This window comes from Pyrgilauda ruficollis, unplaced genomic scaffold (assembly GCF_017590135.1).
Source record: "Pyrgilauda ruficollis isolate IOZ18807 unplaced genomic scaffold, ASM1759013v1 scaffold23, whole genome shotgun sequence".
Taxonomy (NCBI): domain Eukaryota; kingdom Metazoa; phylum Chordata; class Aves; order Passeriformes; family Passeridae; genus Pyrgilauda; species Pyrgilauda ruficollis.
Genome location: NW_024522539.1, coordinates 1,558,200 through 1,575,081, shown reverse-complemented (window position 1 = coordinate 1,575,081; position 16,882 = coordinate 1,558,200). Strand labels below are relative to the sequence as shown.

Sequence of the window (16,882 nt, the reverse complement as noted above, 5' to 3'; positions counted from 1 at the left end):
TAGAATAAATCCATAAAATCCAAATTTATAAAGCACTTCTCATATCTACTTAATTTACTCATTCCCAAAAGCTAAAACACCAAACCCCTGAGCATAAAACAAATATACACACACACGTTTTTATCATTGGAAGTTTACACTATCAGAATTTTCAAACAAGTTCAGTGATGGGAACTGTAATAATGAAGGGGATAAACAATCACAAGAAATACTTAATCCACACAGTCAAAGTCTCCTGAAAGTTAATATTTAAGTTGAAGCAGAAAAACTTGATGTGTAATAAAACAGAAAAATAAACAGTGTATTTGAAATCTGCTGCATTAAAAGATTACTTTATCCTAGAAATGTTACATGGTATTGCATCTGAATTGCAGGTATTGATCATTTCTTGGTGTAAGCATTTCCTCTGTATTTTATAATGTGAAATCCTTTATGTGAGAAACAAATTAAGTTTATTTATCACAAATAGAAGACAATTACTAGTGCAAAATATTCAATCTGCTTTATCATCTCTCATTACACTACAAATAGGCATTTGAAAAAATGCAAATCTACTCATTTAATTCTCCTAACTTGATGTGTGCAAGATTAAGAAAGGATTTATAATCTTGCCCTTTCTAATCACTATGGCTAAAGGGTGCAAAGCTAATTAAAACAGCTTTCAGAGACCTTTGCAGGCACTTAAATCACAAATAAAAATCTACACTTTTTCAGAAAGTAGGTAAAGATACCTTAATCGAAGAAGAAAAGTGCAGCCATTATATTTAATGTTTGATGAGTAAAGTAAAAAGGATATTACAGGAAATTCAGAACAAAAAACCACTCTCTTATCTGCTGAAATTACTGTTATGAATTTTGGAAATTACTTACTTCTCAATGGGGAGGACATGTGGCCCAGAAATGGAGTAACGATACAGAAAGGTAAGAAATTTCTTGAAAGCATCAAAGAAAGGCCAGTGAGAGAGCAGACAGATGCATTTATTTGTCTGCACTGTTCTGCACGTGTCTTTTCCCTCAACAGCAGCTGCTAATCCCAGCTGAGATTTTTGTTTCTCTGTAAGGTTCTCTTCAGGATACAGTTCATAAAACTGAATAGCAGCACCATATACCTGCAAAGACATCGTGGATGTGAAGTCAGTAATTCTGCCTCAATCTTCAAAGCAATTGAAGAAACCCCAAACACACAGAAAATCAAGTCTGTATTACTGTTTGAGAAGATACATTAATGCAAAAGATGGTGATCTTTTGAAGCAATCCATTCTGGAATATTCTTATGGCTGTGAAAATCCAGACTGTATTATTTAATTAAAACACTTAATATCATATGAGAAAAATAAATTTTTGTAAATTATTCTAAGAGAAACATAATGATTACAAAGAGCATAACTGCAGTCAACTGCTCCTCCAATTGTCTTTAAAGCTATTTTAGGAATCCTTTACACACAACTCAAAGCCATATCCCCTGACATCCAATTTACTTTTTAGTACAAGTACGTACATGCAAGGTCGTTCCCATGCTTGCAATAAAAATAGCATTACTTGCATGTATATGCAGTGCAATTTTATAGCTCTCCAGTTTCACAGGCTAACAGGAAAGCAGAGGAGCTCAGGTTTATGATTACTGAAAGTCACTGCTCAAAGCAGTCTTGGAATCAAGCCCAAGAGAATAGATTCAAGCTCATCAATGAAAACGTTCACTATCATAATCCTGATAAACAACTGAGTTTTTTCAATTAAATTAATAACTTTTTTCCTAAGGTTTCAAAATACCTTTTCTGCAGAAGCTCCAGTTAGTACAAATGTAGAAAAAACTGGGAGAGGGTATTTACTGTTAGATGGCCAACATTCAATCGTTGCACCCATAGGGAGACAAAAAAGAGGCACAGATTCTGGTAATGGGAATGATTCATAATCTTCTTCAGGATATCTGCATATTAAACCTATAAATAGAATGAGCAAAGAGGCAGTTATAGAAAAGCCAGCAGAAACAGGTTTGTAATAGCTCATTCCATAAAATAATTGCTAGAAAATTCATATATGAGCACGCAGTAACTTCAGAAGATGAGTGAAGGTGTAAATAATTAGGCACAGGGAATAGCTGGAAGGGGAAGATGCTCCCATAACCTAAGGAGAATCACCTGACTGAAGCATTACAATGAAATCCTACTTTCCATTCCAGAAACTATTCATAACTGATCTATCTTTTCCTGTTTTCAGGCTGTGTGCATCTCACCTGTTATTATATAATAGTTCACATTCATCATGAGTACGAGCAAAGATTTAAAATCTAGTTAAAAAAAAGGTAATGTGAATACTTGAGAAATAAGACTGATGTTTTCAACTATAACACCAATTAATTCTGGCCAACAAACATCCCCTGAAAAAAACATGTTTGCTATTAGATAGTTTTTTAATACCAAAAGAATCAAGTTGATTATGCTGATCCACCTGAGCTGAGGACTCAGCTCTTGTGCTGCCAGGCCAATGTGTTCAGCTTTATTTTAAACACAGCTGTAAAACACGAAGATCTGAAGCAGAGGCTTTTAGCACACAGGTCCTCATTACAAGGGAGGCTGCAGCAATCCATCCTGTCTGACTGCCTGCCCAGGGGACTCCACACTGAGAACAGATTCCACATGAAAGGATTTAGGATTTCTCTCTGTTAGACAGCACAATCACTATGCACTTTTCTAACAGAAATGGGATATTAATAAGCAATAAAAACTTGTAACCAAAAAGGGCAGTGGATCCCTTTATGACAAGAATCAAAATCTTGTGCAAGCTATCACCAGATGTGAGGCCTTTTAAACTTTTTATTTGTTTACAAATGTACTGTCCACCCTTTAGTACGTCCTGAACTCCTGTTTACAGAGAGCAGCCTCTAGAAGGGATGTAAATGGATTAAAGCTTAAGTGTGAATCATGCTCATGACTTGTATGCCAAACAAAATCAGGGTCTAAAAAAACCCAACAACAAATGCAAAGCCAACACGTTTCATCAGTCACAGCAAATCTAATTCTGTCTTATAAATAAAACAATAAAATAAAGATGATACACGATCCAAAAATACTTAAAGAGCTCAGTGCCAATGATGCTCGAGGCAGTGTGGAAGTCTGCAGGATTCTTCAAAATGTTTCTTAAAGAAAGTCATCATGAAAATGCATCAAATAATTTCTGTGGTATTTTCTTCTGCATATACACACACATCTCCTTAAGAGACAGCTACCAGTAACACAGAGATGGGAGACATCCAGGTTTGTAGAAACCTATCAAAACACAGCTGAGCTTCCCAATTACACGCATTTTAAAACAGCATGGTCATGATACCCTGTTCTAAGGCCTCTTTTCTGACATGATTTTAAAAGAATTCTTTAGGGAAAGATTCCTTTTTGAATAATGGCTAGATAGTGTCAGTACTTTAGTACAAAATGTATTACATTACAAATGAGCCTGGACATTCTGAATCGAAGATAAAAAAGGCTACACAGTAGTTACATACCAGCTTTATATGATATGGTGTTGGTTTTTGCCACAGACTTTTTATAACATAAATAGACTGCTGAGCCCCACTGTAAAATAAAAGAAATTACAGGATTAAGTGATGAAGTATAGCAAATGAACATAACAGAATATAACTAATAATGATGTTGATAATTGCAAGTATTTAAATTCTCAATTTCTGGACATGAGAATAAACAACAAGGAAAGCCATGGAACAGAAAAGAGCAGCACCCATAGGGGGAACACGGAGCTTTTATAAAAGGGAGGAAGGCGTAACAACTTCCATAAGACAGCACTCCCATAACCCAGACAATATGGGAACTATCAGAACTGAAAAATCCATTGGGTAATGCCTACAGGAATTTATTTAAAAACAAGCACAAATCAATGTCCATGATCTTTTTTACATGATCCCACTTGCAGAGCAGCACACTGACTTCTGAGGACCCTGCAAGAGCCAGCACATGGGGCTGCAGATTTAACTGGGAAGCACCTAAATATTCAGTTCTGCAAATCAAAGTTGAGTGAAACCTGTGTATTTTAGCAGGCTAGGCTTTGGAACCATATTAAACATTTAAATGTGCTTACAGTCAACAGCTTCCAACATCACTCAAATACAACTTTCTTTAAATAAAAAGTTTGTGAAACTACTGAGGAGAAAAACATTTATAAAATACCATTGTAGGTAAAGGGAGAAGTTGGAAAACAAAACAGAAGCTGGTTGCTAGATATGGAATTCCCACCACAACAGTAAAAGCAGTGTCAGAAACAGCCACATCTGTAAAACCTCCAGTTACATACAAGAACACAACAGGTTCTAAAGGACCAATCCAAAGATGCTGGAGTCAGCACTAAAGAAACCCAAACATTTGCTCTAATGCTTCCAGAAAGACTAGGATCCAAGTAGGAACAAAGGAATGTAATCCTCCAACTCTTCCAATATTTGATTTATCTTTGGAGACCACTTATGAAGATTTTTCACCAGCTATTCCAAGAGCTGCCCCAAGTACTCCACAAAGGTCACATCAGTGAGTACCAAGTGTTCAAAGCCCAGCTTTTGAATCCTACCATGCTGTTGTTCAGATTCTTGTCCACCTTGCAGAAGGTGTGTGGAGGAGTCTCTCCTTTGCTGGGGATGATGATGCAGATGTCAGTGACAGCCAGGGTGTTCTGGGTCATGTTCTCGGAGGCCCTGCGGTAGGTGATGTACACGCGCTGGGACGAGGCGCTGCCGCTGATGTTGGCAGGCCGCCCATACGGGGTGCTCTGAATGATTTCACAGCCTTGCTTGACTCTTTCTTTCCCATCATATAAAACCCTAGTTAAAAGGGGAAGGAAAAAAGTCAGGAGGCACATTTTAAAAACACCTGGAGTTTTAATCACAGCTCTCGTCTCATCGCTGAGCAAAACATTTTTACTGACAAGTTCAGGTCACATTATCTCCAATTGTATTCTAACAGAAAAGCTTCATGATGAAACTATACTGGTTTTCCTCATATATAATTGCTTTTAAGCATTTTGTTTACTGCAAAATAGTGTTAGTTTGAGTTCTATTAAAGATTCATTGCCTGCTCCTAAGAATGTCATATAACTTATCTCTTTCCAATCTGTGTTAAATAGGTTAAGCATCTTATCCCAATCCAAACATATACATTAAAAACGATAAATGGCTTTGAAAACTCCAAAATAGGAAGGATTAAACTTGTCATTAAAATCCACTCAGCATGCATTTTCCCTTCCATACTGGGCTACAGTATCCTCAAGTCAACAAATATCTTCCTGTTTAGAGTTTTGCCTTGTATTTAAAAAGTATGGCATTTCCGTAAAGCTGCCTTATCTGCTCCTTAGTTAAATAAAACAGTGAAAATCACCCACTGGAACAGGGAAAGCACTCACCCCAAATCAGTGAGTGGAGGCTTATCCCTGCCTCGGCGATAACAAAGGTATATCTGCGGTCCTACAAGGCTGCCATTATTGAGATCTGCAGACAGGCCCGAGGGAGTGACATCTATGCATTTATAGCCCTGAGGAACCTCCTCCCCCAGGGATTTATTGAGGACTGTCACGTCTGTGATGGGCTCTTTTGGTTTGGCGATTTTATGGCAGGCATCATTGAAGTGGATCTCCTCCTCCAGTGGCTTTGAGATATCCGTTAGTCCTGCGACAACAAAGTAATCAGCAACACGGGCCCCTTTGTCTTCCATCTTCCATCACAAGGTGTTACAGCTTCTGAGGAAGAAATACAGGTCAGAAATGATAAAATTATGGTTATTTTTGAAACCAGAAAATCATAGCTTGCAAATAAAGAAAATGCTTTCTGCTCCTGTGTGGAACATTGAGAAATAGGGTAAAAATGTTTTTCCAAGACACCCATATGCACTGGAATGTTGCTAGAGTAGCTTCAGGAAGTTTACTGTCATCAAGTTCCAGACTTTTTAAACCAGACAAGCTATTTAAGACTCCCTTTTGTTGAATTAATTTTGTTTGGGTGCAAAATTTTATTGCAAGAGAAACTGTTACCACACAGGAGTTTCAAGAGCTTGCTGACATTCCGAAACTGAACAACCAGAATTTAAAACAGTTTGAATGGTTGACAGAAGACTTCAGTTTTCATGTAACTTTTATTCCCATTGCTTCATCTCCTTTTATTTCTTGCTCTAGATAGCAAGTATTAAGACTTATCAAGCTTCATGCCATCATGATTCTTGGATTTGACCAAGATTTTTGCTCAAACATAATAAATTCAGACATTTCTTACTGGTAATTTGGAAAATTACGTCCCAATTTGATAATGTGCATTTAATGAAATTGTTCCAAGCTGGCCTCAGATTTCCAGCACCAGCCCCTGCTCAAGCAGAAGGAATGTCAGGCTGTGCCTGGTCACCCCTACCAACCTCATCCACCAGCACAAGAGGCAATTCCCTCTTCCTGCTCTTATTTTGTAGGTTAGTTGTGTTTTGCTGGACTGGCTTCAGAAGCTTCTAATGTTACAAGGAAATGAGTACAGGTTTTTTATTTTATGCTTATTTACATTGTTCTAGAAAATGCCAAGAAGAAACCCCAAATTATCTAACTTTTATTTTTCTATATGGCTAATAAGCACTATGGGACACTTCAGCAAACGTGATTACTGGCAAGCAATCACCAATGTACAGGCAAGTAACAATCTGAAAATAACTTCAGCTTGTGTTTGAGGAGAGAATGCAGTTACAAAACCGAGCTTAGTTTAACCTACATCCAGTTATTTCAAACACATCTGGAATATGTTACTCAGCATATATATGAAAGTAATAACTACAAATTCAAACTCCTCCCTGAGTGATATATTCAAAGGCACACAAACTCAGCCTCTGCATATGCTGCCTATTATCTCTCTGTCCATCTGGCTCCAGCAAACCCAGGCAGGCTGGGAACAAATGCATGCAGAGAAGATGTTTAACAAAGTATCCTTAAACTCTGGCATAATACCAAACACTGACATCTTTCAGCTAATATGACAGGAGTTCTAGGTATTTTGTTACATTAACAGTTCTCTGTGAAACTACATTATAGCTATTGAAACACTGAGGTTTTTTCTTTTTCTTACCAGCACCATTTCAGGCCACTACACTGATTTCTAGAGTGATTCATGATGCCTTTTAGGATGAAATTATGTATAATTTTTGATTACTAAACACTTTAGTAATCAAAAATTATACAAATGATGGCTGTTAAAACTGCAAGCAGGACCTATAACTCCAGTGTATTAACAGCACTACTCCAGTTTAATCATTACAAACTATTAAACTCCAGTTCAGCATTACAAATAAACAGAATTATGTGTGTATATATATATGTAATATTGAAGAATCATACCTTTACACTATTTAAACCTCACCATTATTCCATACAAAGTTTATACCAAAAGTCCTAAATTCAAACATTCCTTTATTCCCAAAAGCACTTTCAAGAAAAACTGGGACAAGCTCTCCTAATTTAGATAGATAAAATTAGAATCCCCTACATACAAACACCTGCTATCACATAAATTTGCTTCCTAAGGTTATAGCACGTAATACACAAGTCAGCAAGACTTTCATAATTTAATGCAGATTTTACAGAAGAGAAGAAAAAAAAAGGCCTGGCTGATGATGAATTATCCCTTCATATTCACCCCATCCCTGCAAGTGTCCAAGGCCAGGTTGGTCAGGGCTTGGAGCAGCCTGGGACAGTGGAACTGTCCCTGCCTATGGCAGGGTGGAATGAGATAATCTTTAAGGTCCCTTCCAACCCATTCCATCATTCTGCAGCCTGGCCATGGGGTCTCCACTCCACCCCCTAGACTGTGTTGTGTGGGAGGTCAGGAATGCTGCTCATGTTCCATCCAGGGAGTAGCAGATTTTTCCCTACAACTTCCATACTGTAATCTTTTTACCCTCACTCATCTCCCTACAACATCTCACCATACTGCAAGTCATCTTTGAGGACAAAAAAAAAAAAATCCCAAAAATCAAACAAACGTGAAAAACACTGCAGAAAAAGTCACACTGCACAATAAGGTTGCTTGAGACAGCTAGCTCCAGATGAAATTCAACATTAGGAGTGCCACACTGAGAAGCTACCATTGCTTCTCTACACTTCAGTAACCTGGGGACAAAAGGCTGCACTTTGAAGGCAGTGCCATGGGACCATAACCATACTCTCTTAAAAAAGTCCCCAGAAATATGTGCAACATATGGTCTTTGAGCCACCTCATGATAATGATTTTTAATGGATGTCATATAATTAATACAACTGTAAATTAAACACCATAAAGATCAGAAAGAATCAAAATATCCTTGCAAATAACAAAGTCACATGTAAAACAATTATTAAACACATGCTAGATCAGGACTACATAGATGAGAGAGCTTTATGTAACTTCTAAAAATGTAGGAACAAGAGAAATAATCAGATAATCTCTCAGATCCACAAACTATTAGCTTGATTACTTTGCTGAAAGACAAAGAGTAAACACATTTTCACTGTTTATTCAATGTAATTTTCTAACATCCTATTTTTTCATAAACATTCAGGAAATACTAATTGAAGATATTTGCTGCTTGTCACCACTGTTGTAATTCACTCAGTGTCCAAGCTTTCTGAACAGATCACATTCCTCATTCAAATACTATAAGAGGAAAGCACACATCAGCTTTTTCCCATCACATGACCAGAACTGATGTGGATGAGCCATATATTCCATCTGTGCAGCAGGAACAGGCACGATGCCTCATGAAGTACAGTTTACTACAGATGCACTACAACATTTGCAAGGAAAAAAATACTGATCTAATCCCTACAACCTGCTCCTCCCCACAGAATTTTGCAGAGATAACTCAGAAGTGGCTGCAGAACAGAAGAATTGCTCCAGCCATGCCAGTTTCTTCCCAGGAACCAACTTTCCCAGGCAGCAGTAAGGACCCTCTGACTCCACTAAAAGTTTCTGCCAGCCCATCTCTAGCAGACAAATACAACAACTGCCTTGCAGTCTTTTAATCTGCCTTGTTGTCATTCTCATTCCTTCCTGCATTCTTCTTTGAGATTATTAAATCGCTTGCTAATTTGAGTTCCTTATTAGATCCATTTACTGTCTAAACCAGGTGATACTTCACTTTGCAATGCTGATTCCAAAGATGTTCCATGTGTAAACAAGCAATGAATGTCTCCTAGACAGTGCAGGGCAACCTTTTTTAAAACAGTTCAAAGCTGGTGATTTATTTTTTTTAATATTCACCATACAATAACACTCCAAGAACTTACATCCTTTGAAGGAACATGAAGATGAACAGAGACACAAATCAGAGGCTAATTATTAAGAATTGCCAGCAAAGTTCTAACAGCTTCCAGCATCTCATCTCACCCATGCATTGCTACATTAGCCTGTTGAAGTAACCAACCCACAGAGATGTGTCAGCTGGGCATGCAAGAGCAAAGTGAAGTTAACTGGATCAGGCAGTCCTGCTCTGGCTACTCAGAACCACTTCTCAGACATAACACCACACAAATCACATGGGAGTTGAACGGTCTCAAGACATGGGAGTAACTGCAGTTACACAAGGAACAAACTTCACCCCACCTCTGTACTGCCAAAATTGCCTGGCAAAATTGTCAGACAAGCCTTTTTCCCCTCAATATTTTCCTCACAGCAAGCCAACAATCCTGGGTACAAAGCAGAAGCCCTCTAATTTCACAGGAATTCCCAAAGCAGAACACAAGCCTTTTGCCCACTCTATCAATGTGTTCCCTACCTTTTCATCAGGGCATTGCTTCTACACTTTTCCTCTCTTGCTGTCAGCCAGGCTTTAACATAGACTTCTTGTTAAAGTTTCATTCCCTATAGAAACAGTAAAAATAAGAATCAAACAATGAACACATTTGTTGAAACTTACTTTCTGCACACTTCACTGCACCAGTCACATGAAATGAACACTGTAGGTTGCTGTAGGACTCCTTGCTAAGGTAAGGTTACATATCACTTCACTAAAAAAGTAAATTAAACCAGACTTTAAAGCTAAGAAACAAAATATCAAATTTTATGCTGCGTTGATATTTTAAGAATGCAAACAACACTTAATGCTTTAAACCAAAATAAATCAAATAAGAGATGAGCCAGCCACTTCAATTTACTTCACCTCTTCCATTATTTTCTGACAATCAATACCTTCTGTGTCCATTCCTACTTGTTAGCCAACTATCAAAGTGCTCTCTCAGCCCAAGAACCTTTCAAAACTACTTCAGACCATTTTTCTTTGCAAAATTCAGATATTTAAGCAGATCCTTCTTAGTCCACAATCAGCATCTTTCATCTAGTCACCCCAATTCCTCTTGCAGTGGGTGATACAGTCTTCTTGCCCTTTACTGCCACAATTCAGAATTTTTCTTCACATGTGGTGAACACCAGCATGGCCACTTTTAAACATTGGTATCACCACAGACAGCTTGAACTTGCGTTTTACACTGAGAAACTTGCAAGCCCAGTGCTACCTTGGAGCCTTTTGAAGCAGCAGTTTTGCTACTTCAAAATCCACAGGACTGAGGATAGCACCTCACTGGAGGCACTGAGACTCTGGGCTCCTAGAACAAGTCATTAGCATCAGCAAGGCTGTAGCAAAAAGTGAACTTTATTTGAAGGAAGCTTCTATTCCCCCAAGACTTGTAGAACACTCTCAGAAGAATATGGTGAGAAGACTGCAGCAAACAAAGCGTAACATAATAGAGGCTGGGAACAAACATCTCAGGAGGGTTGGTGCAAACCATGAAAGATTTGCTTCCATTCCTGAAGTGGAAAAATCTGGGGAATTAGATTATCAGAATTGTATTTTTGGGATCACAAAGTTCAAGGTTCTGTTCATAATACCAGTCTACAAGGCCATTTCTTTGAGATCTCACAGGAGCATCCAGCACTGTTAGCTCACTGCTCTGACAGCCCAGAGAGCAAAGGCAGCCCCAGCGATCTCAAACCCACACAGCACCACGGACCTGCACCAGTTACAGCCAGGTACTTCCCAGTACCTGACTTTGAACATTTTCAATCAAGACTACAGAGAGAGAATGCAGGAGCAGCACAACATAATTTTCTCCAACTATACAATCGTTAATATCAAGCTTCCAGGAGTGCCAGAAATTATAAATTTTGGGATCACCTGCAGACCTCAAGCACAGCTGGAAGAAGTCCAAGAAGTAGGCAGCATTAACACGATTAATTTCCCCAGGGACACTTCAAAAAAACTTCTTTTCTAGTCAGCTCTCTGGAAAACCAGTGAGGAGACTTAAATGAAAGCAAAAAATACAAATTTAGGAATCACAAGGAACACGGCCAGAACTGCTGCCAGTGTACTTGCAAGTATTACTATTTTGTATTACTTGCAGAACTTATTTACAACTAGTTTCTTGTCCTCTACATATCAAGTAAAGGATCTACTTCTTCAAGAAACAAGAATGCAAAGGACTTACATCATTACTCAAATACAAACAGAACTTCTCACAGCATTTTCATTTTTAGTAGGACTTTGTACTTCTTCTTCCCATTTCCTACTACAGTTACACAAACCACAGCAACAGAGAAAACAGGGCTAAAGTGATAAATGACATTACTTTTTAGACCCTACTGCACAGATCTGCACTCAGTGATGTTAGACAATACAATAATTCTCAGGAAGCCACCAGTCTCCACTAAGCTCCCTTTGATGCTGCATCAATTTTTATTAGAAAAGAAGAAAATTGACAATAACCCAAGAGAAAATCTAAGATTTTTCTGCTGTGCATCACTGGACTGGAAATGCTACCAAGTGTCTGGCAGGCCCATTCACAATCATCTGCACCCAGTCATGGTTTACATCTCTGATCCAAACAGCTGAGAAGATAATCAAGAGAGCTCAGAAAACTTGGCAACAAAGGATCTCCAAGAGGTGCCGGGAAACAGAAAAGTGCTGGATAAAAGCAAAGGGACAAAACAAAAGACCATGAATTCGGGAGAAGAAAACAGGAATGTAGCCAAGAACTGAGGGACAAGCAGACTTGCTCAGCAGTGCTGAGGAAGAAAAGGATTAGGCCTAAATTCAGAGGCTAATGTAGATTCAGCAGGATGGGTACAGCAAAGCCAGCAGGAACTGGTCACCTACAGCATCAAAGCTCAGAGGAGGAAGCAGAGTAAGCGGCAGGGAGAAGGCAGGGAGGAATAGACTTCACCCCGAGGGCGAGATCTGGCACATCCCACATCTTCTACACATTTCTCCCTCGCTCAAAACATTCTATTTGTTTGTTTTCCAGTGCTGTTTGTAGTCCCAATCAAATCAAAGCATTTACTAAGAGGGTCTAACAAGGCTGTTTTGGTGATCATTCCAGTTGTGCCACAGCAAAATCCTGTGAAATTCAACCCTGCCTATAAAAATTCAGGAAAGGGATGTTCCAGTATCCCACAAGATTCATGAGAGACAAATCTCAGTAGGGCCAGTTTGAAAACTCCCACTTTTCCTTCTAGATTACAGTATTTATGGCCAAAAGGCACCACCTAAGAACGGAAAGGATTTCTGAAATACAACTGTGTTTGTAGGGAGGGATGCAGAAAACAAATTGTAGAAAATCAGGGGGAGGAAAGCCAAAATAAGCATTATAAAATGTAAATATTACTTCATCCAAAGCACAGTTCAGCAGAGTGGCTTGTTCATATTTTTGTATAACTATTTACTATACAACAACTTTTTAAAAGGAGAAGTTCCCTAAACAGAATGTTCTATTTTTCTTGACACAGTAGATAAAGGCATATGAAAATAGAAAATCTTCCAATATTGAGCTTCAAACCCAAAACCTGCCACTGAAAATGTCAAAGTCCATCAACCAAGAGTGACAGAAGTGACCTGCTTTCACCCTGCCACATTTGGACACACATGCTGACCTCAGTTTTGTTTTGAAACCATTCTCTACCCAAATTAAATTTTGAGTTCATGATAGAAGAAAAGACAGGTGGGAATTGTTTCTAACACTTTTCGCAACATTTAAAAACACACTTTGAGACTTAGAATGTTTTATACGATTTTTCTTTTCCTTTGGCCAGCAAAAATGTTCTGTAATGTGAGAAAACGGGACCTAACCAGACTGCAAATTATAGACAGGGACAGCCATGCACAGACTGCATGTGCAGGGCTGGAACTGCTGCCTGCAGATCATCCACACCCCACTGGAAAGGTTTAATGGAGGGATAACACTCACTAATACCTCTCTCATCCAGCAAATCTCTACATCCACTTACCAAAACGTTTAGCATCTATTCCACAGAAAAAGAAGTGTGCAAGTACCACTACCAGCTCAGCTGCAAATACATCAATCAACTACCATGTATTGCTGGGACAGTTTCCCAGCCAGCAAAGCAATAAAAAACAACATTAGGGTCTCCTTCTGAAAATCACCATAAATTAGCTGAAGAGCAGTGATATGCCAAGGTAACTACTGCAGATCCTGATCTTGGAGTTAGGAATTTTGAGAATAATTCCTTAGGCCCACAGGTTTCTTCTGAAGCTCAAGGCAAAACCAAAATTCAAGAGTCCCGCCCACAAAACCCTTCTCTGTGTTTGCATAAAGCTTGCACACAAGGTGGGGGCTATCTCTTGGGACTTTTTTTATTTACATACATGTACTTTTACATCACACTTATTGCCTGTTCACTTTCATTTCAGATGACCAAACTGAAATAACTTTATTAATTAGCATTAATGATTTTCCTGACCCAGATTTTTAAAAGTCAAAATTTATGGTGAATATTAAACAGGGAGGATATAACTGGCTAACTTCTAACACACTCCTTATTCTTTTCATCCCATTTTTAGGCCACAGTTCCTCCTCCTTTCACTCCTCTCCTATTATTACTTAGTTCACTCTAGATCAGCCTCCACAGTAACCATTATCTAATGTACCCATTAGACACATTTACATTTTTCATATATATATATATATATTAGATAATGCAATGTATTTTACATCTGATATATTGAAAAGGTAAAAATACACCATTTAAAATAGTCAGGCCAGCCAACACTTTCTGAGGTCTTTCATTTCCACTTCTCAATTTCCTCCTGGTACTGTTTCTGAGCTCTTTAGGGAACTACCAGTGACTAGTTCTGCATCACAGACTGCTACTGAAATGAGTGTTATAGATCAAACCCCTGGGCATCACTGCCCTGCATGGTTTAATTTTGTCTCTGGAGTTTGTGGGAACACTTAATAAGCATCAGCACCCTATTTCCACAGCAGCCACAGACCAAACTTTCAGATCAGGCACAGACTAAAATTGAACTGAAGGACAGCAGAAAACATCCAAGGATGTTTTTGTGCCATACAGCAAAGAACCTCATTCATTTCAAGTAATTAATTGGTCAGTTCCAGTGCTAGAAACAGCTGATTTTTAACAATAGTTGATGCTTTCACAGCTTAGACATATCCATCCTCTACCTGTTGGCTGCCATCAATTAAAATACCGTATAGCTGGCTTTAGCTTCCACAGGATTTGCTGCTTTTAGTATGGCAAAAATTGTACCACAATTTGTGTGTGCAGTAGCAGATATTATTCCCATACAGAATTGATATACAAGTGAAGAGACCCAAGGGCATTTTCTGTGCTCTTGTCACCACCCAGTGAAGCTAGAGCAGGACAAGGGACAGGTGATCTGAGCCCACCACACCTGCACCCTTGCATGAGGGCAAGCTCAACCCCAACTCTCTTCAAAGGTCCTACAGTTTTACAGCTTTGGTTTTGGAGGGGGATTGCAAACTGGGGAGGGAACAGCCTGATTTGGATTTTGGGCTTTTTTTGTTTGGCTTTGTTATGAGTCAGCTTAACAAAAGTTTGAAATTTGAATACCTCCCAGAGAAGCCTGATCAAAATACTGTAACAAGCAAGATAAACATACTGGAAATACACCAATCATCACAAATTGCATCATGCTTTGTTAAGGCACTCATATAGAAATTATTTTGGTGTCTTTTTTTTTTTTTTTTTGTTCTTTCATTATTAGTATTATTCAATATTACGGTTCTTTCCAGGAAACTTCTGAAAAAATACCTGAGTTTTACATCAACACATGTATCAAGACCTCTACCACTGGAACCTGTCACACAGCAGCATAGCTGGAAATCACCAAACATAAATCTGAAATACATTACAAGGCTATATTGACTCTTTATTTTTTAATCCAACATAAACTGGGCAACATTTGGCCTCCAAATTTCTGGTCATACCAACACCATATTTAAAGACTCAGGTCAAAGTTGAGGAAAGGACAAAAAATGGAAAGAAGGCTTCCTGCAAGTCTTCATTTCAGGAGATAAATTTAAGACTGAGAAAGCTTTCGACTAAGTACCTATTGTACTATTCCCATTCCAACCTGCCTGTGTTTGGCCAGGAAGCACAAATGTTTCTGCAGCCAGTGTTATAAAAAGCATTTCAACCTACTATGACTTGCAAAACTAACAGCAACTCAGCTGCTAGGGAGCATGATGGAAATAAAAAAGGATGTTGAATATTTAAGTGACGCTGCAAATTTCTTGTTCTTGTATTAAAACCTCAAGGTTACCAAACCCCATTATCATTCAGCTTGGTCTAGGAATTGTCTTCCTCTCTGAAGAGTCACAAGATAGTTTTCTCCAGCTTTCACACACTACAGCAGGAATTAACCTAGAAATTAGTAAACCCTCAATGCAAAATCCTGCAGATTAAAAACTGACAGACTGGCTTCTGGCAGTGGTGGTGCCCACAATTCTTCTGTAAGAGGCACACAGAACAGCTGTATGAGCTACAACCTCACTCCCCTTAGGGACCAGTTGGCTTTACCCTCTACCTCTCTACTTTCCCTTTCAAGCACGTATTTGAAATAGAAGCAGGTTATTGACATTGTTTCTAATGCTTGACCTGCATCAGCTGCGTGCACCTGAGCCCTATAGTGTGTGCCAGGCTATGTCAATATTTGTGCTTTTTCTAACTAATAATTAACTCTGACTACATTAACTAGATAACTGCTAATATTGCCATTAAAGCATATAGTAATTCCATTAAGCACCATACTGGGGTTATGTCATACAGAATGAGCTGAAATACAAACCTGCAACCATACATCTACAAAAAACAGGAATACTCAGAGGTATGAAAATCTCAAATACTGGGAAAGTATTTTTAAATAAGCCCCTGCTTAAAGAAAATAGTCCCGGCTTTTTTTCTTACTGCTTGCAGAAGCAGGTCTTATATTTTGTACTGCTTTCTAATAAATCCACTTTTTAGAAGAGGCCATTGGGTAAATCCTGTTCCAAAGGGGCACAAGACACTCAAGACTTGAGGAAAGTACTCATTCAGCTGGAGCCCAACATTTCCAGAAGTAAAACACGTACATCACAGAAGCTCTTAAGGCTGTAGAGAAGCTTAATCTTTTTTGTTTTGTCTTTAAGGTTCCATGCAATTTTCCCCTTCCTCAAGCTAACCACAGAAACTGTAATGCTCTATTTTTGATAATTAAACTATTTCAATGCCAAGTCACGATAGCTCCTAAAAAACAGCTCTCTTTACCAGAGCTCCACTTTAATGCTCACTTTAAATAAACTTACAGACTCCTCAATACTCTAAAAGCTAGATGAAGTTTCTCCAATATGCTAAATATATGACTTTTTAAAACAAGTTGAGAAAAGCAAGAAACTCTCACAAAGTAAGACTTGCATGCTAGACACACAAACCAGAAATAATCCATTTACTCCCCCTCGACCTTTCTTGGCTAGACTAACTCAATTAGTATCCTTAAACCACCAGACACTTGCCAAGATAACATATTTGTGTTTAATCATTCAAAAAGTGAAATATTATGTACTGTAATGTAACACTTTT

The 16,882-nt window shown here is 38.4% G+C and overlaps 1 protein-coding gene across 5 annotated transcripts in view; it reads right to left on the bottom strand.

Annotated features, from left to right (window-relative positions):
• Positions 1 to 16,882, bottom strand: part of DENND4A (DENN domain containing 4A) — a 48,628-nt gene that overhangs the window by 30,108 nt on the left and 1,638 nt on the right. For 3 of the 5 annotated variants that reach the window (XM_041468737.1, XM_041468740.1, XM_041468736.1), the window contains exons 2-7: positions 9,771 to 9,856; positions 5,398 to 5,730; positions 4,570 to 4,819; positions 3,500 to 3,569; positions 1,771 to 1,940; positions 871 to 1,109 (exon numbers count right to left, since the gene is read on the bottom strand). In XM_041468737.1, coding sequence (XP_041324671.1) covers positions 871 to 1,109; positions 1,771 to 1,940; positions 3,500 to 3,569; positions 4,570 to 4,819; positions 5,398 to 5,705 — 1,037 coding nt within the window. In that variant the 5' untranslated portion in view covers positions 5,706 to 5,730; positions 9,771 to 9,856. The remainder of the gene's footprint in view (positions 1 to 870; positions 1,110 to 1,770; positions 1,941 to 3,499; positions 3,570 to 4,569; positions 4,820 to 5,397; positions 5,731 to 9,770; positions 9,857 to 16,882) is intronic. The other 2 variants (XM_041468738.1, XM_041468739.1) reach the window with 2 other exon arrangements.